Source organism: Marmota flaviventris, chromosome X, assembly GCF_047511675.1.
Source record: "Marmota flaviventris isolate mMarFla1 chromosome X, mMarFla1.hap1, whole genome shotgun sequence".
Lineage (NCBI taxonomy): Eukaryota > Metazoa > Chordata > Mammalia > Rodentia > Sciuridae > Marmota > Marmota flaviventris.
Window position 1 is genome coordinate 42,730,926 of NC_092518.1, and position 27,157 is coordinate 42,758,082.

The 27,157-nt window shown below is 42.7% G+C and overlaps 1 protein-coding gene and 1 non-coding gene across 3 annotated transcripts; one reads left to right on the forward strand and one right to left on the reverse strand.

Moving 5' to 3' along the window:
• Positions 1-10,423: 10,423 nt before the first annotated feature.
• Positions 10,424-22,674, reverse strand: Tbc1d25 (TBC1 domain family member 25). 2 transcript variants are annotated; one of them, XM_027952267.2, is made up of 6 exons: positions 22,461-22,674; positions 20,699-20,808; positions 19,586-19,740; positions 12,586-12,713; positions 12,260-12,448; positions 10,424-11,984 (listed from the first exon to the last, which is right to left on the reverse strand). In XM_027952267.2, the coding sequence occupies exons 1-6, from the start codon at positions 22,581-22,583 to the stop codon at positions 10,626-10,628; spliced, it is 2,064 nt and encodes a 687-aa protein (XP_027808068.1). In that variant the 5' UTR covers positions 22,584-22,674; the 3' UTR covers positions 10,424-10,625. The 2 variants fall into 2 exon arrangements, with proteins under 2 accessions (XP_027808068.1, XP_027808067.1); XM_027952266.3 differs by lacking the exons at positions 19,586-19,740; positions 22,461-22,674 and adding an exon at positions 21,272-21,397.
• On the forward strand, positions 12,902-13,008 carry LOC114105744 (U6 spliceosomal RNA). Its single transcript, XR_003585079.1, has one exon. It is a non-coding gene; the product is annotated as a U6 spliceosomal RNA (small nuclear RNA).
• Positions 22,675-27,157: the final 4,483 nt, after the last annotated feature.

Consider the following 27,157-nt stretch of genomic DNA (forward strand, 5'->3'; position numbering starts at 1 on the left):
ATTTCCCCCATTGCATCTGAGGTCCTGCACGCTATTGCACTAGATCTCTGCCAACGTAATTAATGTCCTCTAATGTCTTATTTACTTTCAAGACCTTTGACCACATATCCATGAAGAACTTGATGTTTGGTCTTCCACTGTCCCTGAAGCATCATACTTTTTGGTCCTTGATGATTTTCTGGGTGCCTGACCCTGGTCCCTTTATTTTCTCTTCTGTGCCCAACAACTAGCCGCCTGTCAGGGACTCCTCTCCCTGTTTTCATCCTTCTCAACTCTGGCTTCAGCTCTCATCCTTATATGACTGCCCACTTAAGCCAGATTTGATTTTCTCATCAGTAGATTGCCTGAGATGTGTTCTGCAAAACATGCTTTTTCCTAACTTAAGGGGGTGTAAATCCCAATCCACAGAATGAATTTTAGGGTCACTCAGGGTACTGAGCATTTGCCCCGTAGAATGGACTTTCACAATATGCAATGAACTATAAAGCAAATATTGTCCCAGCCTGCTGCCCGCAATTTGGTCTTGTCATGCCTTCAGTGTCTAAGCTACCTTTACAAGGGATGGATTTAACAGTCTTCATTTCTGAGTTCCTATCAATGGAGAATGAGTTAGTTTTCCTACAGATACTCTGATCTTTATCCATACAATGAATGTGTCTATCCTTCCAAAGGCCTGCCCCCGACATAACCTAGATTTTTTAAGCTTCAGAGTACATACTATGCTACTTATCCATATACCTATTGGGCCTATTCCCCTACTTCTCTTATTATTGATTTTAGGAGTTCTTCATATAGTCTAATTATTAATCCTTTTAAGTGTTGAAAATTGTAAAATCATTCTCCCTCTATGGCATTTGTGTTATTCAGTGGTATCTTTAGTTGAATAAAGATCTTTAATATTGATATAATCAATTTTCCTTGGATGATGAGTGCTCCTCCACCCCATTCCTCGCCCAGGCACTTATACTTGTGGGTACTCTACCATTGAGCTACATTGCCAGCCCTGGTCTGCGCTTTTAAAGAAATCCTTCACTTCCGCTAGGACACAAAGATGTTCTCCTAGTTTCTTCTATTAACTTTATAATTTTAGATTTAAAGTCTTTAATCCTTGTATGTGATATGAGATAGAGATCCTGTTTTAGGGCTGAGGATACAGCACAATAGTAGAGCATTTGCTTAGCATAGGCAAGGCCTTGGATTCAATCCCCAACACTACAAAGGGAAGGAAAGAGAGAGAGAGATATGAGAGATGCCTAGTTTTATTTTTTTTCCATGTCATTGAGCCAGATGTGCTATCACATTTACTAAGCAATCTGTCAAATTCTCCTCTGTGTGTGTGTGTGTGTGTGTGTGTGTCCATCTCTATCATATACTAAGATGTGTAAATATATAACTCTGTTGCTGAGCTGTTTTTTTCTCTTCCATTGGTCTAGTTGTCAGCTCTTGAACCGACATTTTCTTTCTTAAATGATTAGGACTTTAGTTTGTAGCAACGTCTCCATGTTAACTTACTTTTGGAGGTTGCCTTAGCTATCCATGATCATTTAGTATTCTAAATTCTTTGTGTGTGTGTGTGTGTGTGCGCGCGCGCGCGCATGAGATACACTGGGGATTGAACCCAGGGCACTCTTCCACTGAGCTACACATCAATCTTTTTTATTTTATTATGAGACAGGTTCTCATTAAGTTGCCCTGGCTGGACCCAAATATGCCATCCTCCTACCTCAGCCTCTCAAGTAGTTGAGATTTCAGGTGGGTTCTACCATGCTAGGCTAGTATTCTAAGTTTCTAATGGAAGTTTATTGTAGCTCAAAAAAAGTAATAAAATTTTTACTGGGATTGCATTGAATGTATAGATTTGTGGACAAGTATCTTCATAATAATATTAGCTGTTTGGGGTGTTAAGTATCACATGCTGATACTGCTTCTGTCAAGAGTTGGCACCTAGGAACCAGGTGAGGTGGTACATGTCTGTAATCCCAGTGACCCAAGAGGCTGAGAAGCAGGAGGTTTGCAAGTTCCAGAAGAGCCTGGGCAACTTAGTGAGACCTGTCTCAAAAAAGTAAAAAGGTGGGGCTGGGGATGTGGCTCAAGCGGTACCGCGCTCGTCTGGCATGCGTGCAGCCCGGGTTCGATCCTCAGCACCACATACAAACAAAGATGTTGTGTCCGCTGAAAACTGAAAAATAAATATTGAAATTCTCTCTCTCTTCTCTCTCTCTCTCCCTCCCTCTCTCTTTCTTTAAAAAAAAAAAAGTAAAAAGGTCTAGGTATGTAGCTAAGTGTTAGAGCACCCCTGGGTTCAATATCTGGTACTGGAAAAAATAAAGAGAGAGAGTCTAATTCCCTTCCCCGTGAGTGTGGCCTGGATTTCCTGACTTAATTGTAATGTATAGAATGAGGCAAAAGTGATAGTGTGTCACTTTAAAAATTAGGCCATAACAGGAATCTCAGCTTCCTGCTCCCAACCCCCAAGGAAGATTGCTCATTCTGTGGGACATTAGCTGGTATATCTTAATCAGTCCTATAGAGGGGCTCTGGTGGCAAGGACCTGAGGCCTCTTTCCAACAGCAATGTGAGTAGGCCTTCTTCCAAGCTTGAAATGACTACAGTTCTGCCTGACATTCTGTCAGCAATCTCAGGAGAGATTCTGAGAGAGAACTACCCAAGCCACTCCTGGAATCCTGACTCTCTAAAACCATGGGAGATACTTCATTCATTCATTCACTCACTCATTTTTGATACTAGGGATTGAACCCAGGGGCGCTTTACCCTGAGATACATCCTCAAGCCTTTTCATTTGTTTTTAAAGAGAGAGAGAGAGAGAGAGATTTTTAATATTTATCTTTTAGTTTTTGATGGACAGAACATCTTTATTTTACTTTTATGTGGTGCTGAGGATTGAACCCAGTGCCCTGCACATGCCAGGTGAGCATGCTACTGCTTGAGCCACATCCCCAGCCCTTCATTTTTTATTTAGAGACAGGGCCTCACTAAGTGATCCTCCTTAGGATCACTTAGGCTGTGATCCTCCAGCCTCAGCCTCCTGAGTCACTGGGATTACAGGTATGCACACCTGGCATGTTTTTTTTTTTTCCTTTTTTTTTTTTTGGTAGTGGTATTGGGGATTGACCCAGGGCCTCATATGTTCTGGACAAGCACTCTTTCAATGAGCTACACCCCCAGTCCACGTTTATTTTTTGTTTTGTTTTGTTTTTTAAAACAATAAATTTTGGAATAATTTGTTACCCACAGATAACTAAAACTTCACTAAAATCTTCCCAGCAGAGCATGACATGTCTCTCCTTAGCTGAGTGAGGTAGTGCATACCCGCCTGTAATTTCAGCAAGTTGGGAGGTTGATATGGGAGGATGACAAGTTCAAGTCCAGCCTCAGCCATTTAGCAAGGTCCTAGGGAACTTAGCAAGACTCTGTCTCAAAATAATAAATTAAAAATAAATAAATAAATAAGTAGATAAATGTATGTTTGTCATTGTATTCAGATCATCTTTCTATTACAGTTTAACCTTTTTCTTTTTCTTTCTTTTTTTTTTTTTTTTGAGACAGTGTCTCTCTATATTGCCCAGGCTGGCCTCAAGCATGTCATCCTCCTGCTTCAGGCTTCCAAGTAACTAGGATTACAACTGTGTGACACCTTGCCCAGCTTTAGATTTTTCTTTTTTAATAAAGGTCTTTTGTATTGGTTAAGTGCATTCCTAGTTACTTTATTTTTTATTGCTTATTGCTAGTGTAGAGAAATGTTTTTGATTTGTGTAGGTTGACCTTGTATCTGCAGGCCTCATTGAACTCTCCTTAGTCCTATTACTTTTTCTCATATCATTTGCAAATTAGTTTTATCATTTTTTTCTATAATTTATACTTAATTTATTTTTCTTTCCTTATAGCATTAACCAGGATTTTTTTAAAAAATAGTTTTTTAGATGTTGATGGGCCTTTATTTTATTCATTTATTTGTATGGGATGCTAAGAATCTAACCCAGTGCCTCACACATGCTAGGCAAGTGCACTACCACTGAGCCACAATCCCAGCCCCACATTAACCAGTTTTATATTAGAGTATTGAGAAGGACTATTCTTTCCTTGTTCACTTGTTAACTGGAAAATGCACTTAAATTTCTATAGTAGAGGCATGGAGTGCGGCTCAGTATTAGAGTGCTTGTCTATCATGCAGGCAGCTCTGGATACCATCCCCAGCACTCCCCCAAACCAGCTCCCCCCAAAAGAAAATTTTACTAGGCATTTTTGCTCTAAGTTTTTGCTGTGTTACCTTCATCAAGTTAAGGAGGTACTCGTTTGCTAGTTCTTTTCCTTCTTAATATCATAATCATGTATTGAACCTAATTAAATCCTTTGCTGCTTTGAGATGATCATATGATTTTCTGTTAATAATGTGGTAAATTATATTCACAAATTTTCAATTTGGATCATGTTTGCATTCTAGGATATATGCTCTTTTTTTTTTCCAAATGCACTGTTTAGCAAGGTGTGATGGTGCACACCTGTAATCCCCAGCTACTTTACAGTCTGAGGCAGGAGAATCACAAGTTTGAGGCCAGCCTCAAAAATTTAGCAAGGCCCTAAGCAACTTAGTGAGATTTTTGTCCCAAAAATTTTTAAAAAGGGCTGGAGATGTAACTTTGTGGTTAAGCACCCTGGTACCCCCTCCCCCCACAAAAAAAGGGCTGGGTATGGCTCAGTGCTAAGTGCCTAGCACAGAAAAGACAAGGCCCTGGGTTCAATCCCCAGTGCCCCCAGAAGAAACAAAACCAATTCAAACAAAAACCCTGTTGAGGGGCTGGGGTTGTGGCTCAGAGGTAGAGTGCTCGCCTACCATGTGTGAGACACTGGGTTCAATCCTCAGCACCACATTAAACTAAAATAAAGATATTGTGTCCACCTATAACTGAAAAATAAATATTAAAAAAAAAACTGTTGAGGGACTAGGAATATAGCTCAGTTGGTAGAGTGCTTGCCTCGCATGCACAAGGCCATGGGTTTAATTCCCAGCACTCCCACACATACACAAAGAAACCAACCCTGTTGAATTTGGGTGGCTAATATCTTATTAGAATTTTTGCATCTATTTTCAGAAGTGAAATGGTTATGTAACTTTATTAAATTATCTTATGTGCTTTTAGAATCAAGATTATCCTAGCCTCATAAATTGAGCTGGGCAGCTTTTGTTCTTTTCCTATTTTCTGGAATGATTTGTATAAAATTGGAACTAAGAGTTCCTGGAAAGTTTGAGAAAACTACCAAATGCAAAATATCTGGATCTGGGACCCAAAGTATTTCATTAAAATGAGATAGAGTGCCTTTGACTACCATTTTAATTTTTCTGAGAAAGTATTGTTATATGTAAGTTTTCTCTTTGCTTTTATATCTAGTTAAACACACTTAACTTTTTTTCTGGAAACTTTGCCTTTTGTTTTTTGAATCATGTTAACTTAAAACGTTAGCCTCTTTTGTGTGGGCAATTTTTTTTTTTTTTTTTTAACACTGGGGACAAGGTAGAACCCCAGGGCCTTCACAAACCAGGCAAGTACTGTACTGTGGAGTTCCAACTCCAACCAGAAAAGCAACTTTTTATTTATTTAAACTTTACTATTTATTTAGTTTGCAGTACTGGGAATTGAACCCCGGGGTACTCCACCACTGAGCTACATCCCCAGCCCATTTTATTTATTTATTTTTTAAATTTTGAGTCAGGGTCTTGCTAAGTTGTTTAGGGCCTTGCTAAGTTGCTGAGATTGGCCTCAAACTTGTTTGCCATCTTCCTGCCTCAGCCTCCCAGTCACTGGGATTACAGGAGTGAGCCACTGAACCTGGCTTTTATTTTTCATTTTGCTATCCAGGTCTCAGTAAGTTTCTGAAGCTGGCCTTGAATTTAATATTCTCTTGCCTCAGTCTCTTGAGTCATTGGGATTACAGATGTGCACCATCATGCCCAGCTCCCAACTTTTGATTTGAATGCTTAGATCATATTTTTAAATCTTTCTTCTTTCCTGATGAATTGATAAATGTATTTAAAACTGTACCTTTTGTCCTCTTAACTAACTTTGCTGTGTCCCACAAATCTTCAGATTTTTTTTTCTTTTTCTTTCTTTCTTTCTTTTCTTTTTTTTTTTTTTTTTTTGGCACTGAGGCTTAAATCCAGGGGCTCTTTACCACTGAGCCAGCCTCAAAATTTTAGTGGCCTCAAAAATTCAGCCACTTTTTATTTCAAAACAAGTTCTCACTACGTTGCTGAGGCTAGTCTTAACTTGTGTTCCTCCTGCCTCAGCCTCCGAGTCACTAAGATAACAGGTGTGTCTGTGTGTGTGTGTGTGTGTGTGTATACTGGGGTGCTAGGGATTAAACACAGGGGTGCTTAACCACTGAGCCACATCCCTGGCCCATTTTCAGTATTTTAATAATTTTTTTTTTTAAAGAGAGAGTGAGAGACAGAGAGTAAAGAGAGAATTTTTTAATATTTATTTTCTTTTAGTTATCGGCGGGCACAACATCTTTGTATGTGGTGCTGAGGATCGAACCTGGGCCGCACGCATGCCAGGGGAGCGCGCTACCGCTTGAGCCACATCCCCAGCCCCATTTTCAGTATTTTATTAGAGATAGAATCTCACTGAGTTGCTTAGGTTCTTGCTAAATTGCTGAGGCTGTGTGAATGGCCTTAGGCCTGAGCCTATACAACTCCAGTTTAAAAATTCCTGGTTGAAACAAGCAGTCTCACCAGGCACGCTTAACAGAGCCCTCCAGTATGGCCTGCAGGCATAAACAAATCACTTCTCCCCACCCTGATAATCTCAGAATAAGCCTCTGGCAGATAAGAAGGAAAGGCCTCAGATAAGAGGGAAAGGCGCCTGATAAGAGGGAAAGGCGAAAAGATCAGGGTGTGGACCACCAGACCAGATGTTTTAACCCCAGGGTAAACAATGTCATCAGGAGATCCAGTGGCAGCTGATAAGGACTGAAAGGGGGGTCTAAAATCCCAAAATTTCGTACAAATAATAAAGCAAATGAAAGACTTTCAGCCAGCCAATACAGATGCCCTCCCGCTGAGAGCCTGAAGAGGACCTGGACTGACATCCCAACACTTTTCATCATTTGGTGATCTTTTGCCTCTTCCTCACCGCTCTCAAACTCTACAGCCACATCTAGACCCTAATGAGAGCTGCAACTTCTCTCTATGACCCTCTCCTCAGCCAGCTGTCAGCTCCACCCCAGGAGAAGCCTACCTTGGTTCCTGATCTGATCACCGCCATCTGAGTAAGGGTGCATCTGTAGGATTTAAAACCTAAGGCTTGATTTTTTGTGTGTGTTTTTTTTAAGAGAGAGAGAGAGAGAGAGAGAGAGAAAATTTTAAAATATTTACTTTTCAGTTTTCGGTGGACACAACATCTTTAGTTTATGTGGTGCTGAGGATAGAACTCAGGGCCTCATACCTGTGAGGCAAGCGCTCTAACATGGAGCTCCAGCTCCAGCCCAGGATTGTCATTTTCTTCATTAAGAACCTATAGAGTGAAATTGTATGGAGTGATTTGAGTGAATAAAGTATTGAAAAGGGCAGAAGCACTTGGACATTCTTTATTTCTCCCCCTGGACTGCATAAGTTTCACCTTTTGCCCATTGCAACAGCCTGGTCTTGAACTTTCAATCTTCCTGCTGCCTCCCAAATTGCTGGGATTATAGGCTTGAGCCACCTTGCCTGGCTTTTTTTTTTTTTTTTTTTTTTAAGGCACCAGGGATTGAACCCAGGGTTGCTTAACCACTGAACCACATCCCCAGCCCTTTTTTGTATTTTACTTAGAGACAAGGTTTCACTGAGTTGCTTAGGGCCTTGATAAGTTGCTGAGGCTGGCTTTGAACTTTTGATCCTCCTGCCTCAGCCTCCCAAGCAGCTGGGGTCCCTATCATTTTATGTATATATTTCTTAAATTCATATATGATTCCTTCTTTCATCCGAGGGTTATTTAGTAATGTTAGCTACCCAAAATTGGGAGTCATTTTTTAGCTGCTCCTGTTAATTGTATTACATATGGTCAGCGAACATGCTTAATATAAACTTTGTGTATGGTACTGGGCCTTGAACCCATGGCCTTGTGTGTGCTAGGAAAGTTCTCTATTACTGACCTACCCACCTTGTTTTGAATATTGATACTTATTTACTGAGGTCTTCTTTGTGCCCTAACATGATTTACTTCTGTAATTGTTAACTGTAAACATAAAAGGAGTCTTCTCCATTTATTAAGTGGAGGGTTTAAAAAACATTTTAGTTGTAGATGGACATAATACCTTTATTTATTTATGTGGTGCTAAGGATCAAATCCAGTACCTCACACGTGCCAGGCAAGTGCTCTACCACTGAGCCACAACCCTAGCTCCAAGTGGAGGGTTTTATATATAGTACATATGTGTAAATACATACCTATGTAATGTATATCCATAAAAATTCAGAACAAATATATATATATATAAATGTATGTACATATGTATGTGTGTGTATACATATTTCAAGCTTAAAAATGTATTATCCAGGGCTTCCTAGGAATATACATGTTTATGGCACACATATCTGGTGTTCAATATATGGTGTTCAATTCTATATTAGCTATTAGGATGGCCATCTCAGCTTTCTTTGGTCTTTTATTATCTACTCTATCTTTTCTTCATCCTTTCACATTGAACATTTCTAAATTCCAAATATTTGTGTGTATGTGTACTGTTGGACTTTTCTTATTTTAATCCAGTGATGGTCTCTGTTTTATATATATATATATATTTGTAATTACTATTATGAGGACTCAATTCTGACATCTCATTTCATGTTCTCCACTTACAATATATACTTTGCTTCTTTTTCCTTTTTTTTTTGGTACCGGGGATTGAACTCAGGGGCACTCAACCACTGAGCCACATCCCCAGCCCTATTTTATTATTTATTTAGAGACAGGGTCTCACTGAGTTGCTTAGCACCTCGCTTTTGCAGAGGCTGGCTTTGAACTTGTGATCCTCCTGCCTCAGCCTCCTGAGCCGCTGGGATTACAGGCATGTGCCACCATGCCCACCATTTCTTTCTACCATCAAACACATACCTTAAATTTTGGAGGGTCTTTTTACAATCTTTTTCCTGTTTTATATTCTGATATTATCTGTCATTTTTAAAATTTAATTAAAAGTCTTCTGTCTGTTCCATTACTTCTGCTTCAGATATTGTTACCTAGTGCAGTAGCCAGCCTCTATTATAGTCCTCAGTGGTTCCTCCTCCTATATGTGGTCCCCTCCCATGTTTTACTAGAGTTGGTCTATATGACCCATTTAAATGTAACAGAAATGATGTTATTTCTGAGAAAAAGTCGTAATAGGCATTGTGTCTTGACTTGGTCATGGTCTCTTGCCCGCTTGCTCAGATCACATGTTGTGAGGAGCCCCGGAAGAGCATCAAGTGGTGAGAAACTGAAGCCTCCTGCCAACAGAGCCATGTGGAAGTGGGTCCACTAGCCAAGTCAGGCCTCCAGCTTAATGCAGTCCTGGCTGACAAACTGAAATCTCAGGAGTGGCCCTGAATCAAAACTACCCAGATAAGCTGCTCCTCAGATTCCTGACCCTCAGAAACTGTGAGATAAATAAATCCTTGTTGTTTTAAGCTGATGCCCCTCATTCTCTGGCATCATTGTCCAGTGGAACAACTTCTGTCCAGAACCTAGCACAACTAAGCCATGATATATGGACCCCAGTTATCTCACCCACTGTCTTCCATGTCCGCTGTAGAGGATAGCACCCAGCCTGAGAGAACCCTACCTTCTGAGAAGTGGGCAAAAGGACCTGCTTTTGATGACTATCCTCCAAATAAACAGGTGAATTCTTTTAGGGCCGGATTTTAATGGTGCTTGATTTGTTTGTCCATATTAGTGGAGTGGAGAAGAAAAATAAATGGTTTCTATTGCCAAAAAAGTTAAGACAGGTACTCATGAGCTGGAGACACAATATAGGGCCTTAGGCATGGCAAGGTCACAGTTCCTCAAGCTGGCTCCAAAGGACGTGGTAAGATAGTAACTGTAGAAAGATCCCTGACCAGAGTTGCCAGCATCAGTGCTTAAGACTCACAGAGAAGGGTGTAGATCTAGAAAGGCTGGCCCAATGTTTCTAAGTAGGCCATGATGTCTTCTTTTCCCTTTAAGATATTGTTATCTAGTGCAGTAGCCAGCCTTTCTGAAAACTGGGCATTAGACATCCTACTCTTTGTACTGAATCTTGCAAAAATTTCTCAGCAGCCCTCTCCCCACCACTGGAGAAGCAGGAGCCCACCTCACTATTTTGGCCTCATCAGGTAAAGAGCCACTAGAGATTCCATTTAGAGTAAAATCCAAGAAGGGGGCAGAGAAACACACAGACTACAGTAACCTTCATGTGTTCAAAGTATTGTTGTTTAAAAACAACACAACAAAAATAGGAAAAAGTGCCAAAGCAGAGCCCTCCACACTCAAACCTGGGGAGAGATGGTTCCTGGCTCCAACAGGTCTAGGGCTGGCAGGCAGGGAGGTGGGATCTCACATGTGGGCCCTGATGGCAAAGGTGGGGCTGATGGGGGGTTGGAGGGAGTTCAGTCAAGATGGGGCTGTGGCCTCGGCCCCCTCCTCTGAGTCCCACACCTCTGACTGCAAGTAATCAGCAAACAGAGCCTTGGCTCTGCGCAGGACACGCCCCAGGTGGTGTTTTCGCACTAGGCGGTCAAAGTGCATGGCCAGCTCATTGTAATCCAGCCCATTGCGCATGATGTGGTCACGGTGCTCCAGCAGGATGGCCAGGCAAAGAAAGAGCATGAATGGGTTCCCCCGGCCAAACTCCTGGGGTGGGGGCAGGCCCATTGGGGGTGGTGGCAAGGACTTCCGAGTATCTCGTGGGGATCCTACCTCCTGCATCAAGGGGGAGCCTATACCCATGTCACCAGCAGGAGAGGCCTCCTGGGTAGATGGTGGAGATGAGGAAGATGGGGAGTCAGGGCGGGAAAAGGAGGAAAGCAGTGGATCTGGGGAGTTCAGCAAGGGCTCAGAGAGGGACTTGGAGCTAATGAGGGAAGCTGGGTGGGGTAGTTGGACCAAAGGGTCCCTCCTGGGGCCCATATTATCCCTGAGTTGCTGGAGGCCATCCAGGCTGGCTTGTCTCAGGAGACGCCCCCCACTACCAGGCCCCTGGCTGGACGTGGTCAAGTGTTTAACAGCATCTTCGAAGGCACTACCACCTCCACCTGCAGGCCTCAGCATGTGCCTCTGTCGCATGGGCCGCCCCCGGTGGCCACCAAAGCCAACGTCTGCTACTTGGCTGGGAGGTCCAACAAGCTCTACTTCATGTTCAGGAGGATCAGGAGGCAGTGAACTCCAAGTGACCTCGAGCATGCGGAGGGCATCATCAAAGGCAAACTCACGCTTGAGCTCAAGCAGTAGCCATCGGTAACAGAAGAAGAGGTCATCAGCACCTGCTTCTTGAAGGTACTGGTAGAAGTCAGGGTCAGCATGTCGAAGAAGCAGCTTGAGGTGGGCAAACTTAGTGGCCATGGCGCGACCATCAGGATGGAAGTTGGCAGCCAGGCGCTTCATGATGCCACAAAAGCAGACAAAGGCATGGCCCTCGTGGTCCATGACAGCAAGAATGGGCGAAGCCAAGTCACTCATGCCCTGGCAGTAGGACACCTGTGGGTGTGTAACAGCATAGGTGGTGAGCAGATCATGTAGTGCCCGCAGATGTGGGCCATCCTCAGGCCCTGCATAGTAGGGGTGGGCCCGGTCAGTGCGCAGCACATCCTTGAGGACAGTGCTGCGGATGAACTCCAGGTCCTCAGGGCTTGCTCGCTGGGCCCACTCACTCTTGAGCTGCTCATACTCGCGACTCTTGCGTTTCATGTAGTCCATTCGTTCACGGCCTGTAAGCCCATCTGGGTACACATTCAGCAGGTACCGCCACACCACCTGGCCATGTACGAAAGAACGGGAGGCTAAGGTTCTGGAGGTGAGCATTGCAACACTGTGTATCAGTCACCACCCACCCAGCCCCTGGAGCCTCTCTACTTCTTATGCCAAGTCTGCCTTCCCACTACTGACTTCTAGTTCCACCTGAAAGACAGCTTCCTACCCTGGAGTATCTCCACCCCACCTACAAGAGTGTGCCCCACTAATGTATCTCATGAGCTACCTCTGAGCACAGCAGTGATGGATGCAACAAGTGAGTGGGAAGACAGATTTACCTTTCGCAGAGAGGGTTCTACACCCCCATGATAGATTCGCAGGCGCAACTCCTCAGGTCGGGAGAGCTGGCCTTCATGATTCAGGTATGTGTGAAATTCAGCATCACTCAGGGGTGGCTTAAAGGGTTTCACATCTTCACCATATGACCAGCTCAGCACCTGCTGGACTTTAGACAAGGTTCGACCCACCTGGGAAGGAAGGAGGGAAGGAAGCCACCAGTCAGTTGGGCAGGCTAGGAACAGATGACAACCAGCATGCTTTGGATCAGATCTAGATAGGCTCTGCCCTCCCACCACAAATGGGCCCCCAGGGTCCCTGAGACCACCTGAGATAGGATGGACTGTGTAAAGGGCAGGGCGGCTGTCGTCAGTGATGACCGTTTCTCAGCCAGCAGCACATCAGAGCCAATGACATCCTTGGGGCTGATTATGTCCCAGTCTTCCAGCAGTGGGCCTGAGTACACAGAGTGAAGTGCTATGAGAGTGAGGAAGAGCACTGAGGACCTAGTTTCTCTCCTTCCAAAGCCAGGCTACCTAAAGAACAATGACTCCCACTCGCTCTTCCCATATTATCCAAATCATGTAAAAACATCAAACCATAAAGAAATCTTTTGTAATAAATGTCTCAAAAATGGTTGGGAAGTGCTCGCTTCGGCAGCACATATACTAAAATTGGAATGATACAGAGAAGATTAGCATGGCCCCTGCTAAAGGATGACACGCAAATTCGTGAAGCGTTCCATATTTTTACAATGAGAAAAAAAATGGCTGGGAAGACTCTAATATTTTATTTTTATTTATTTATTTATTTTGGGGGTACTGGACATTAAACACAGGGGCACTCCACCACTGAGCCACATCCCCAACCCTATTTTGTATTTTATTGTGAGACAGGGTTTTCACTGAGTTGCTTAGCACCTCACCATTGCTGAGGCTGGCTTTGACCTCACGATCCTCCTGCCTCAGCCTCCTGAGCCACTGGGATTACAGGTGTGCACTACTGCACCCAGCTAATATTTTATTTTTATTTTGGTACTGGGGATTGAACTCAGGGGTGCTTTACCCCAGAGCTACATCCCCATTCCTTTTTCTTTTTTTATATTTATTTTTTTAGTTGTAGTTGGATATAATACCTTTGTTTTATTTATTTATTTTTATGTGGTGCTAAGGATTGAACCCAGGGCCCTGCGTTTGCTAGGTGAGCACTGTACTGCTGAGCCATAATCCCAGCCCTCCTTTTTCATTTTGAGAGAGACTGTCACTAAATTGCTTTATGGCCTTGCTAAATTGCTAAGGCTGGTTTGGAATTTGTGATCCTCTTGCCACAGCCTCCTGAGTTGCTGGGATTACAGGCATGTACCACCACACCCAGCCCTCTAATATTTTAATAACATAAAGTAATAATATTTATTGAATGCTTACCATGTGCCAGGTACTGGGACAATGACTAACATAACAAATAATAATACTAATGAGCTGAGCATCGTGATGAGTACCTATAGTCTCAGCTACTGGGAGGCTAAGGCAGGAGAATCACTTGAGACTAGGAGTTTGGGACCAGCCTGGACAATAGAGCAAGACCCTGTCTCTTAGCTGGCTGTAGTATCACACACCTGTAATCCCAGCGATATAGATAGATAGGACCAACTGGGCTGGCAACTTTTAAGAAGAAAAAGAAGCTAGGTGCAGTGGCACACATAGCGCAGTGGCTCAGTAGGAAAGCACACCTGGTTCAATCCCTCATACCAAAAAAAAAAAAAAAAAGGTTGCTTACAATGAAATGAATGTCAGACTGGAAACAAACAGACTGCTGTGACTCAACTTTGGAAGCAGGACAGTAGCTCAGGCACCCAGAATACTTGAGATCCAACAGGCCTACACATAGTTAAGATAGTAAAGACCTATTTAGCCAATTTTTGCAGTGCTGGGGATCTAACCCAGGGTCTTAAGCATGCTGGAGAAGCATTATACCACCGAGCTATACCCCCAACTCAAGAAAGAAATTTTTTGGGGGGGTACTAGAGACTGAACCCAGGGGCACTCTGTCACTGAGCTACAGCCACAGACCATTTTAATTTGAGACAGGGTCTCACTAAGTTGTTTACAGTCTCACTAAATTGCTGAGGCTAGCCTCAAACTTATGATCCTCCTGCCTCAGCCTCCCTAGTTGCTGGGATTACAGGCATGTACCACCATGCCCTGGTAAGAAAGACATTTTGACCATTAGAGTACATCTAACCCATGCACCCTATTGGAGGAGAACAAAGAAGTTCTGGAAGCAAATGACCACTAAAGGGTTCAAGATAGGGAAAAGCAGGCTGGGGTTGTGGCTCAGTGGCAGAGCACTTACCTCGCACATGTGAGGCACTGGGTTTGATCCTCAGCACCACATATAAATACATAAACAAAATAAAGATATTGTATCCATGTATTACTAAAAAAAAAAGAAGGGAAAGGAAAAAGGAAAGAGTAAAGGGTTAGGGGGTGTAGAGTGTGTGCTGAGGTTTGATCCCCAGCACCAACAAATTTTTTAAAAGAGAAGGGTAAGTGGTGGTGGGGCATAAGTATTTAATATACACAGTCATTAGGTTGGGGGAGTGGCTCGGTAGTAGCACACTTGCCTAGCATGTGTGAGGCCCTGGGTTCAAACCTCGGTACCACCACCAGGAAAAAAAATACATTTCAAATACAAGAATACTAAAAATAAGATAATAATATATGTAAGCCAGGCTCAGCGGCACACATCTGTAATCCCAGTGGCTTTGGAGGCTGAGGTAGGAGGATTGAGAGTTCAAAGCCACCCTCAGCAACCTATCAAGGCCCTAAGCAATGTGGAAGTTCTTGTATCAAAATAAAAAATAAAAAGGGCTGGGGATGTGGCTCATGTAGTTAAGCACCCCTGGGTTCAATCCCAAAACAAAAGCCTATCATAAAGCTACAATGATTAAAAATACATGAAACAATTTAGGAGTTAATGAAGAGATCAGTATGGGCTGGGGCTGTAGCTCAGTGGTAGAGCACTTGCCTAGTATGCATGAGGCACTGGGTTCGATTCTCAGCACCACATAAAAATAAAAAAATAAAATAAATGCATTCTGTCCATCTACAACCACAAATAAATAAATAAATAAATAAAAAGATCAGTGTAAGAAAATCAGTAATTCAGAAACAGACCTGTGCATATGCAGGAATTTTGTAAGTCAGACAGCTTCTAAAAACAGTAGGGAAAGAAATGACTCATCAATGGAAAAATGAGTCTCTTTAAAAAGATAACTTTCTAAAATGTATTTTTGACAGAGATGGATATCTTTGTTTCTCTTTACTTTATTGGCACTTATATAGTTGGAGTATTCCTCATATGTTAATTAGCCAGGCAGATTTAATTTCTTTACCAAAATAGTGCTACTTGTCTACTTTACAGGTAAGGAAACCAAGGCCTGGAGAATGAATGAATTGACTGACCTAAGTCACTGATGCAATGGCAGAAATTCCTGTCTTTAGCTATCTATCTTCCTCAGTTTGTCTTCCTGTGCATCTCTGTCATTACCTTTCTGTCTGACATTTGTTCTCTCTTTCCCTCAGCTGCCAATCTTAAACTCAAAATGTTGTAGAGCCAAATGATTAAGAACAAGGACGAGGGGCTGGGGTTTTGGCTCAATGGTAGAGCACTTGCCTAGCATGTGTGACGACCTGGGTTTGATTCTCAACAGCACATATAAATAAATGAATAAAATAAAGGTCCATCAACAACTGAAAAACAAAATTTTTAAAAAAGAACAAGGTGTGGTGGTGCATGTCTATAATCCTAGCAACTTGAGAAGCTGAGGCAGGAGGATTTCAAGTTTGAGGCCAGCCTTAGCATCTTAGTGAGGCCCTGTCTCAAAATAAAAAATAAAAAGAGCTGGGGATGTGACTCAGTCGTTAAGCACCCCTGGGTTCAATCCTTGTAAAGGGCTAAGGAAAATATTAAAGATCTCTGTCCATGTGCCTGCTGTGACCTTTGTACATACATCCTTGTTAGAACATCTAAAGAATACAGATTTATTGGTTCAGCTCACTCATGGGAACTCAGAGACATTCAGTTATCTCAAGGCAAACACTCCCTCCATTTGGGGATCTGACCAGTTTTGGGGAGGATGAAGTATTCTTGAGGGAAACACTAGGTCATGCAGGTTATTGGAATGGAGCTTTGTTTGTTCTAACTTGTATTTAAAGAGCCCCACTGGGAGTAAGATTTTGGAGTCTCACCTGTGCAGAGGAGGCACTGCCTGGAACTTCCCAATCAGGACCCTGAAAAGCTGCCCCGGGACTCCCCAGCTATATGACTTCAGGTGTTGGTGTTTCCCTGATCTGGTGATGTATTTTCTTCTATTTTTCTCTCACCTATCACTTTTGATTTTGCTCTTGCTTTCATATCATTACTAAAATAAATGCTATTGTGTATAAAGACAGTGTCTTTATTGTCTATCAGATCTGACCTGCCAACATATGTAATACTTTACCATTACACCCTGGTAACAAAAAACAACAACAACAACAACAACAACAAAAAAAACCACCAAGGTGACTCAAGCCAGTTATTCACTGCCTAGGTTCAAATTCTATCCTTCAATTAACTGTGTGTGACTGGAACAAGTCCTGTCACCACTCTAAACTTCAATTTTTTCTTCTATCACATGGGGAATTTACTGAAAAAAATAAGTGCATAGAATGGCCCGAGTGTTGAATCCATGTTGGCTATGGATATATTACTATAATGTCAATAAAATGCCTCACTTATCCCAAACAGTCATGTGAGCCCCCTCAGGCTGGGAACAGTATTTTCTACTATATAACTTCCTATTTAAAAAAAAAAAAAACTTGAAACACACATTAAACAATAAAGAATACAGTGAACTACTCAAACATCTCTCACCTTGATCCTGTTATACTTGTACTGGGGATTGAACCCAGGGCACTCTACCATTGAGCTACATCCCCAGCCTTTATTATTTTTTATTTTGAGCCAAGGTCTTGCTAAGTTTCTGAGGCTGGCCTCAAACTTGCGATCTTCCTACCTCAGTCTCCAGAACTTCTGGGATTCCAACCTGATAACATTTTTTTTTTTTTTGCCACATTTGCTTTATCTCATTCCCTCTACATAGAAACATGTTTGCCAAATCACTTGCAGACATCATGACACTTGTCTGTTCTTACCTGTTTTTTCCAATGAACAACGACATTTTTCTTAAATAGCCTTGCTACCATTACCATACTGGTATGATTTGAATACATCTCCCAAAATTCATATGTTGAAACAATTGCCAATGTAATGGCACGGGTTGAACATCAACAATTTGAAATCCACAACCCAAACTTTTGAGTGGACATGATCTCATGTTCAAAGTGTATAGGATTTGGCAGCATTTCAGATTTCAGATTTTTGGATAGGGAATGCCCAATTTGTACAGTTTCTGAAAATATTCCAATATCTGAAAAATACCAAAATCTGAAACATTTCTGGCCCTTAGAATTTTAGATAAGGGATACTAAACCTCAATTAAGGAGTGAGGCCATTAAGAGATGATTAAGACATGAGGGCAGAGCCTTATAGATGGGATCAGACCATATAAAAGGGCTTGAAGGAGTGGGTTCGTTTTCTTCTGCTCTTCTACTAGGTGAGAACACAACATTCCTTCCCTTTACTTTGCTCTTCTATCCCTTCTGCCATGTGAGGACATAGCAAGAAGGCCCTCACTAGACATGAAATCTGTCAGAACCTTGATTTTGTACTTCCTTGCCTCTAGAACTGTGAGAAATAAATTTCTGTTCTTCATAAAGTCCTTAGGCTGTAGTATTCTATTACAGCAGCACAAACAGACTGAGATAAGTCTGAGGAAGTTTAACACTGATAGAATACTATTAACTAATATGTTTGGTCCATAATCAAATTTTTTTTTGGGGGGGCTGGGGTTGTGGCTCAGTGGTAGAGCACTCACCTAGCACATGCGAGGCCCTGGGTTCGATCCTCAGCACCACATAAAAATAAATAAATAAAGATACTGTGTCCAGGGACTGGGATTGTGGCTCAGTGATAGAGCGCTTGCCTAGCACGGGTGGGACCCAGATTTGATCCTCAGCACCACATAAAAATAAAGGCATTGTGTTGTGTCCATCTACACTTAAAAAATAAATATTTTTTAAAAAAGATATTGTGTCCAACTAAAAAAAAATTGGGGGGGGGGACCATGTCTTAATTTATCTGTGTGTTTGCAGGGACCAGCATAGGCTAAATTGGAGGAACCGATATGAGAAGAAAATAAGTAGCTGAGAGATTTAGGGAACAAATGAATTAGTGAGCAAGAGTGCAAACAAATATAGGTACAGGATGAGTGAATAAATAAACAAAATTGCCATTAATATAATGGGCATTGTTATGTTTAGTTATTATAACTGAAATACACAATAATACAGCTATACTGTTATATTATATATTACTAAGTTATATGCTCTAACAGTATAATAGAGCTAACTTTTCTTTTTTTTTTTTTGGATCGGGGTAGGGGGCACTTGACCACTGAGCAACATCCCCAGCCCTATTTTGTATTTTACATAGAGACAGGGTGTCACTAAGTTACTTAGTACCTCGCTAAATTGCTGAGGCTGCCTTTAAACTCAAGATCCTCCTGCCTCAGCCTCCCACACAGCTGGGATTACAAGCATGCGCGGCTCATTGTTTTTCTTTTTGTACTAGGGACTGAACCAAGGGGTGCATAAACACTGAGCTACATTCCCAGCCATTTTAATTTTTTTTTTCATTTTGAGACAGGGTCTTGCTAAGTCACTTAGGGCCTCCCTAAATTGCTGTCTGGCCTCAAATTTGTAATCCTGGGCTGGGATTGTAGCTCAGTGGTAGAGTGCTTGCCTTGCATGTGAAAGGCACTGGGTTTGATCCACATAAAAATAAAATAAAGATATTGTGTCCATCTACAACTAAAAAAATTTTTTAAAAATTGTACTCCTCCTGCCTCAGCCTTCCAAGGTGCTGGGATTATAGGCATGAGCCCTGTATCTGGCAAGTAGTAACACCTCTTTAACATTAACTGTGCAGCCATGTATTGTTCTAGGCATTTGATGTGAATTCCCTATTTAATCCTCACAATAGCCCTAAAATACTACCATCTTTGTTTTATAGGTGAAGAAATTAAACCCCAGAGGCTAAGCCAGGATCTGAGCCTAGGATACATTGCTGCCCAGCCCACTGAGGGAGTGTACTGTTAGGGGTGGAGTCATCCTATAGGGAAAAGGTATGACCCAGAGCAGTGCCCAAAGGCACTGGGTACTCACTGTCCTCTGAGGGCCGAATGTCTACACGCAACTGCAGGTAAGGTTTAGAAGCAGTGGCGAAAGCTGTGCTGAGGTCCCAGTCAGACAAGAGAGAGAGGTAAACTTCCTGTCCTAGCCGGTCCCGGGCCAGGTAGCTGATGCCAAAGTTCTTCTTCCTGGACAGAGGATATGAGGGAGCTCTCCAGAGGTCCTCAATGCCCTGGAAGCCTCAGGGACAATTTCCAAAACAAGAGGGGTAATATGGAAGGTACTGAAAACAACTTCCTACTATCTGCTGGGTACTATACTAAGGACTGTGGGTAGTTTGAGGTCAGGTCATTTATATCCACTTTGTTACACAAATACAGAAACAGATACACACCTGCTTATATCTGGAGGGCACACTGAAAACTGGTAAAATGTTGATCCCCTCTGGGGACAGTGACAGTGTAGTTGAGGGACAGAAGTGGGAAGAAAGCAGCCTTCTTACTACACAAAAAAATAAAGCGATCTGTATGTTTGTTATTTTTCACAACAGAAAGTGTTTATGTGAAAAGTCAAGTAACAACTAATTTATTCTTCAGGTAGACTTGTGCAGCTAAGCAAAGAAGTATGTTATAGGATAATCACTGTAACCATGGAAACATCCTAAATACTCAACAGTTCTTTATTGTTTACATTTGTTACCATGGGCATGTCTTCTTCCAAAACAACCACCCCACCAACACAAAATAACCACCACATCTGCCCCCAAGAGATACCAATGTTTGGCTATCAGACTGGCAAATTTTGAGTGTTTTCTAGCAATCACTGAGAGGGAGTGAGGGAAACAAGTATTTTATATGCTGCTGTTGAGATTTTAAATTTGTAAAAACCTTTCTGGAGAGCATTGTGACAATATCCACTGCAAGTTTAAAAAGCACATACCCTTTAATCTAGCAATACCACTACTAGGAATTTATCCTATGTGGGGACTAGACGTCCCCATGTATTCCAAGCTATTCATATCTGGATGTTCACTAAGGGATTATTTAATAGAAAAGTAAACCAAAATCCCATTTAAGAAAAAAAAGCCAGACAACTGCTGTCGAGGTGAGTGGCCCACTGGCCAGTCCCCAGTATCCCTCTACTCACCCATTCAAATCAAAGGCTCGGATGAGGATGTGCTGTAATACGTCCAGTGAGGTGATTTGGGGGTCTACAGCAAAAGAGCGGAACTCATGTGGCAGGAAGCTCTCACATTTCTAGAGAGAGAAAACATGGGGTAGGCCATGAGGGGCCACATTTCCATGCTGAAGGGTAAGAAGTGGTAGAAGGCAAGATTGGAGAGGTATTCTGGGCCATGGTGGGGACTTTGGTTTTTGTTCTGAGTGATGGGGAGCCACAGGAGGTTTCTGAGCAGAGGAGGGATATGGCCCAATTTACCTTATGGCTGCTCTGCAAATAGACTGTGAAGGGCAAGGGTAGAACAAGGGGTCCAGTGAAGAGGAGGATACAGCAATAGTCCAGGCATCCAAACTTGCTATATTCCTTCAAATATGGTTGCCAGAATCATGATGACCAGTCTAACTACAACACTGCACCCAATCTAGCACATCTATCTATCACCTGCCCTGTGAATCTCTTCAGTGACAACCCTAGGGTCCCCAACAGGTGGGCCTGAGAGACCCCAGCAAGCCACACCACAGTTACTTTTTAATTTTTTACCTCTACACTCTGGTAGTACCAAATTGTTGGCTGTTATCTTCAACACATCCTGGTTTCAGGCCTTTGTGTGTGCTGATCCCCCTGTCTGGAACATCCTTTCTGCTTTCTTCATCTGGGTCACTCACAGATCAGGCATCCTCTGTTTTTCTTAATTCCCAAACTGCTCTCTTACAGCACTATTACACAAAGCGATCTGTTGACTCTCTTCTCATCTCTGCCAATTCCACCACCCTAGTCTGGGCCACCATCACTGCCTGCTGGAACTACTGCAACATCTTTCTTCCTCAGAGTACACACCAAAGGCTCTTTACCACCTGTGCCCCAGTTGCCTCTCTGTTTCACCTCCTTACCACTCTTCCTTCCCCTCACTCTTGCTGTTCTAGCAATATGGGAACCTACAGGAGCATGCCAAGCTCATCACCAACCCCCAGCCTTTGCCCTGCTGTTCCCTTGGCCTAGAACTCTTGCCCATCCCACTACCTGCCATGAAATTCACATAGCTGACCCTTCTTAATTTGGATCCCTGAGCCTTTAATATTTTCTCCAGAAGGTTTTCCTGTACAATCTGTACAACCTTGGCTAAACTCCCTAGTTCATAACCTTTTTCATTCGTTCCTCAGGGCATTTAGCAATGTCTGAAGTATCTCATTTATTTAGCTGTTTATTTCCCCACAAGCACAGGGGCTCAAGGGTAGGGACTCGCACAAAAGTGCACTTTTTTTATTCTTTTGCCATGTTGAGGATCAAACCCAGGTCCTTGTACATGGTAGGCAAACACCACTGAGCTACATCTCCAGCCCCAGAAGTACACCCTCACCATCTCTGTGTTGGGTCTGATTCGGAGCTCCTTTTTCAGTCATTATGGGCATCCCAGACATTAGTCAGGGCCCCACCCCTCCACTACTTCGACCCCTCCTCCTATCCTACAACCCCGCCCCTTCACCTACAAGCTCCACCCATCTATTTCATAATAGGCCTTTGCCCCTTCATTTTCAGTCCCACGCCCTAGGATGTGTCACTAGGACCCATTCCCTCAAGCCCTCCCCGCCACAAGGATCACTCTGCCTTCAAGCCTCACCCCTCGGGTAACGCCCCAAATTTCAGATCCCGCCCTCCATCCTAAGACAGCCACCGCCTTCCCTTCCCCTGGGATGCCAGGGCAGGTTGGCCGACCGGCCGCCAGCTTCACCTTGACTCGGACCCGTACCACCTCTCGCTCTTCCTCCTCAGCTGCCGCCGCCATCTGAGCTGCCCCGCCAGGCGGGGGCGCTCCGGATCCCACCAAATCCGAGGACCCGGAGGCCGTCGCCATGCCGCCGTCGCCTGCCTCAAGGCGACGGTTGACCGTTGCCCCCCACCCCTGCGCGCACCCTACAGTGCGGGCGCTCACGGCCCCACCTTGCGCCTCAACGCAGGCGCAGAAGGCACCACGCGACCCTGCCCCCCACCGCCCCTCCCACCTGGCTCAGGAGGGAGGTCGCCTCTGCACATGCGCCTAGAGTGCCCTTACGCGGAGCTCCACCCCGGCAAAGCCGGGCATTTTGCTTCTTTTCTGACAGTGTGTAGCCGCCTCCTGAGGCCCCGCCTCCTTTGGTTCCGTGGCAGGTTGTTTTGGAGGTCTACTTCCGGATTCATATTCCGGTGTGTTAAACTGAGGTCCCTTTTGGGCGATGGAAGGGCGGGGAAAGGAAGCTGCTGCGTGAGCACGTGAAGTTTGGACACCCTGCCACAAATTGTCCAGCACCTCTGCTGACAGATGATGTAATCTGTTTCAAATACTGTGGCCCTCACTTCAAGTGAATCTCCTAGACGGGAAAAGAAAATCCTTAATCCAGAGTCTTTTTAAAAATAATGTACACGTTGTGAAAATTCATGGAACTGTACATTTATGATTTTTGCAATTTGTATGCTTATACAAATTCAACAAATTTTATTGTTTTTATTATTATTTTGGTACTGGGAATTGAATGCAGGGGTGCTTTACCACTGAGCTACATCCTAAGCCCTTTTTAAAATTTTTTTTTTGTAGTTGTAGATGAACAGCATGCCTTTATTTTATTTGTTTCATTTTTATGTGGTGCTAAGGATCGAACCCAGTGCCTCACACATGCTAGGCAAGTGCTCTGCCACTCAGCTACAGCCTCAGCCGCCTCCCCCCATTTTTATCATTTTATTTTGAGACAGTCTGAATGGCTTAAGGGCTGGGCAGGATGGTGCACTCCTATAATACCAGCTACTCAGGAGGTTGAGGTGAGGGATCGCGAATTCGAGATCAGTCTCAGCAATTTAGCGAGGCCCTAACCAACTTAGCTGGCTCAAAAAACATTTTTACACTCTCTGGAAGTCCTATCTTTTTATTTTTTATTATTTCTTTCTTTTTTTTTAATACAATTTTTTTTTAAAGAAAGAGAGAGAGAATTTTATTTTATTTTTCTTTAGTTTTCGGCGGACACAACATCTTTGTTTGTATGTGGTGCTGAGGATCGAACCCGGGCCGCACGCATGCCAGGCGAGCGCGCTACCACTTGAGCCACATCCCCAGCCCATCTTATTATTTCTTATATTACAACAGGTTTTTATTTCTTAAACCTTTAAGACTGGTCCTAGGTTTTTCAAGTCTGCCTTTGTTTAATTTTTTTTTTTTTTTTTTTTTTTTTTTTTTTAGAGAGAGAGAGAGGGAGAGAAGAGAAAGAGAGAGAGAGAGAATTTTTTAATATTTATTTTTCAGTTTTCGGTGGACATAACATCTTTATTTTGTTTTTATGTGATGCTGAGGATTGAACCCAGTGCCCCGTTCATGCCAGGCGAGCACATTACCTCTTGAGCCATATCCCCAGCCCTGCCTTTGTTTAATTTAATCCTCACAATATGTTGAAGTAAGTCCTGATATTAAACAGTGTGTCAGGTTAGAAGTATCACTCAGTACTACAGCATTTTCCTAGTATGCATGAGGCCCCAGGTTTGGTCCCCAGCATCGTAAATTAAGAAGTGTCCAATAAACATCAACTAAATGATTGAATATATTTTGGATATTTTTTGAGAAAACTTATGTGTGGCAAAATGCAAAAAGGTATTCTTCCTACTTTATTCTACAACATAGCATCCATGTGGTTTGGACAAAATATAGGCTTGCCCTAACAAATGTTAGTTCTAGCCAAGGGGTTTTGTTAGATGGCTGGACTTTACCTAATGCAATGTTGGTATAGATAAGCTAACTTTTATTTATCTATCTATCTATCTATTTATTTATTTATTTTTTAGTCTAACTTTTTTGAGAGAGTACTGGGGATTGAACCCAGGAGTGCTTAATCACTGAGCCACATCTCCAGCCCTCTTTTTATTTATTTATTTATTTTAATTTTGATACAAGGTCTCACTACAGGCTTAGGGCCTCAATCAGTTGCTGAGGCAGGCTTTGAACTTGGGATCCTCCTATCTCAGCCTCCTAAGTCACAAGGACTATAGTTGTGAGCCACCATGTCTAGCTAACATTTTTAAATTTTTAAAATTTTGAAACAGGTTCTCACTAAATTACCCAGGGTGGCCTTGAATATGCCATCCTCCTGCTCCAGCCTTCTGAGTAGCTGGGATTATAGGTGTGTGCCACTGCCATTTTAGACAAGTCTGCAATTTTATTTTGGTATATTTTTAAATGTACATTAAATAAGGGCTGGGGCTATGGCTCAGTGGCAGAGCACTTGCCTAGCATGTGTGAGGCACCACATAAAAATAAACAAATAAAATAAAGGCATTCTGTCCATTTCCAAATACAAAAAAAGTTTTTAAAAATAAAATAAATATACACATTAAATAGATATCTTTGGAAGCTATAAATAATGGGGACTTTTATTTGAAAGCCAGAAGATGACTTATGGGTCTCTCTTGTCCCACATCATGGAGTCAAAAACACCTATGGTAGCTGAGCATAGTGGCCCATGCCTGTAATTCCAGCAACTAGGGAAGCCAACCTCAGCAATTTAGCCAGGCTATAAGCAACTTAGTGAACCTTGTCTCAAAATGAAAAATAAAAAGGGTTGGGATGTAGCTCAGTAATAAAGTGCCTCTGGGTTTAATTCCCAGTATCAAAACCAACCAACCAAACAACAACAATAACAACAAAAAACTCTCCTATGACACTGGAGTTTCTTTTCTTATTTTTTTGGGGGGAGATTACCAAGGATTGAACCCAGGGATGCTTAGCCACTGAGCCACATTTCTAGCCCTTTTTAAAATATTTTATTTAGAGACAGGGTCTCACTAAATTGCCTAGAGCCTCACTAAATTGCTGGGGCTGGCTTTCAACTTGTGATCCTCCTGCCTCAGCCTGCTGAGTGGCTGAGATTACAGGTATCTGCTACCACCACACCCTGCTTCTTTTCTTCCCTTTTTTTTGTGCTGGACATTGAACCCAGGGACTGGTACATGCTAGGCTAGCACTTACCACTGAGCTACATCTTCAGCCCCTGCTGGATTTTCTAATGGAAACAAGTTGGACAGCCTACCTCTCATTTCAGTTATCACAGGGTGGGATGAGGAAACCCTTAGCCTGGAGCTGGGAGTTTATCCTGAAGGCATGGAGCATAGGTTTTAGACAGAGGTATGGTCAGATGCTCCTGTTTTGGTATTGCAGAAAACTTTGGACAGGAAGATACTGGAAGCAAGAAGATCAAAAAGGAGACCCTTGTCATAGTCCTGGGGAGAACTTTCTCTTTCATTTGTGTATTCATTCTTCCATTCAAAAACTATAAAGTATATGCTAAACTGTCTACATATATCAATTCATTTAAACTGTATAAAAACCCTATGAGGGGACTGGAGTTGTGGCTCAGAGGTAGAGCGCTCACCTAGCATGCGTGAGGCACTAGGTTCAATCCTCAGCACCACATAAAAATAAAATAAAGATAGCGTGTCCACCTATAATTAAAAAAATAAATATTTTGTAAAAAAAAACCTATGAGGTAGGCATTATTATTATTAGTAGTATTTTATATACAAGACATTGAAGGCCAGGGAGAAGCAAGCTCAAGGTTAACAGGTAGTAAGTGGCACAGAGAATAAGTAGTGCAATGGACAGAAAGATGGGCTATGCCTGGTATATTTGAGGCAGAGCAAAATCAGCATGCCTTTATAGTGAGTAAACAACAGAGTGATAGTATATTAGATGAGAAAGTAAATGAGTTCAGATTATGCAGGGCTTTGGCATTAACAATTAGACATTTCTTCAAGTCTATACTGTAGGCCTGAAGAGAGCCAGAGTTTGAACTGAAGTCTGGCTTTACACAGGTCACCTAAAACCAGTATTCAAGTATCTGCCGTTTTATTATTCATTCTTTACCATCTCTTTGAAATCCTTCAAGGAATCAATTACTTAATGATAGAGAGTATGGAATAAGGGATGGGGTCTTCAGGGTGAGTGAGGAGGAGTTCCACAGGGTAAGTGTGGAGCATCTATGGAGTGATAGGTTGCCATTAGGGAGATTTGTAGGTGGAATGAAGGGACTCTGAGTGTGTGAAAAGCAGTCTGTATAGTAAGCGACAGGTGTCTTTGGGGTGATTAAGGCATCTGTTGGTGACCAATGGGTTATATACCATGAATGGTGGAGAACTGCAAGTTGACAGATGGAATGATAGGTAAGGTGAGTGATAAGAGGTCTGTGGGATCAGTGATGGAACCTGGGGGTGGTCTATGATATGAGGCATGGGTTCTGTGAGATGAGTTAGAGGGCCAGGGATAGTGGCTCATATATGTAATCCCAGTGGCTCAGGAGGCTGAGGCAGGAGGATCACAATTTCCAAGCCAGCCTCAGCACACTAGTGAGGCCCTAAGCAACTTAGTGAGACCCTATTTTGAAAATAAACAGGGCGTGGGATGTGGCTCATTGGTAA

Bases quoted from the DNA above. Each gene is read 5' to 3' on its own strand.
- Tbc1d25 (XM_027952267.2), bottom strand. From the start codon at position 22,583: ATGGCGACGGCCTCCGGGTCCTCGGATTTGGTGGGATCCGGAGCGCCC. The intron at 20,809-22,460 runs GTGAAGCTGGCG...TTCTCTCTCTAG, and splicing joins TGGTACGGGTCCGAGTCAAG to AAATGTGAGAGCTTCCTGCC. The intron at 12,449-12,585 runs GTGGTCTCAGGG...CTTCCTTCCCAG, and splicing joins CACAGTCCATCCTATCTCAG to GTGGGTCGAACCTTGTCTAA.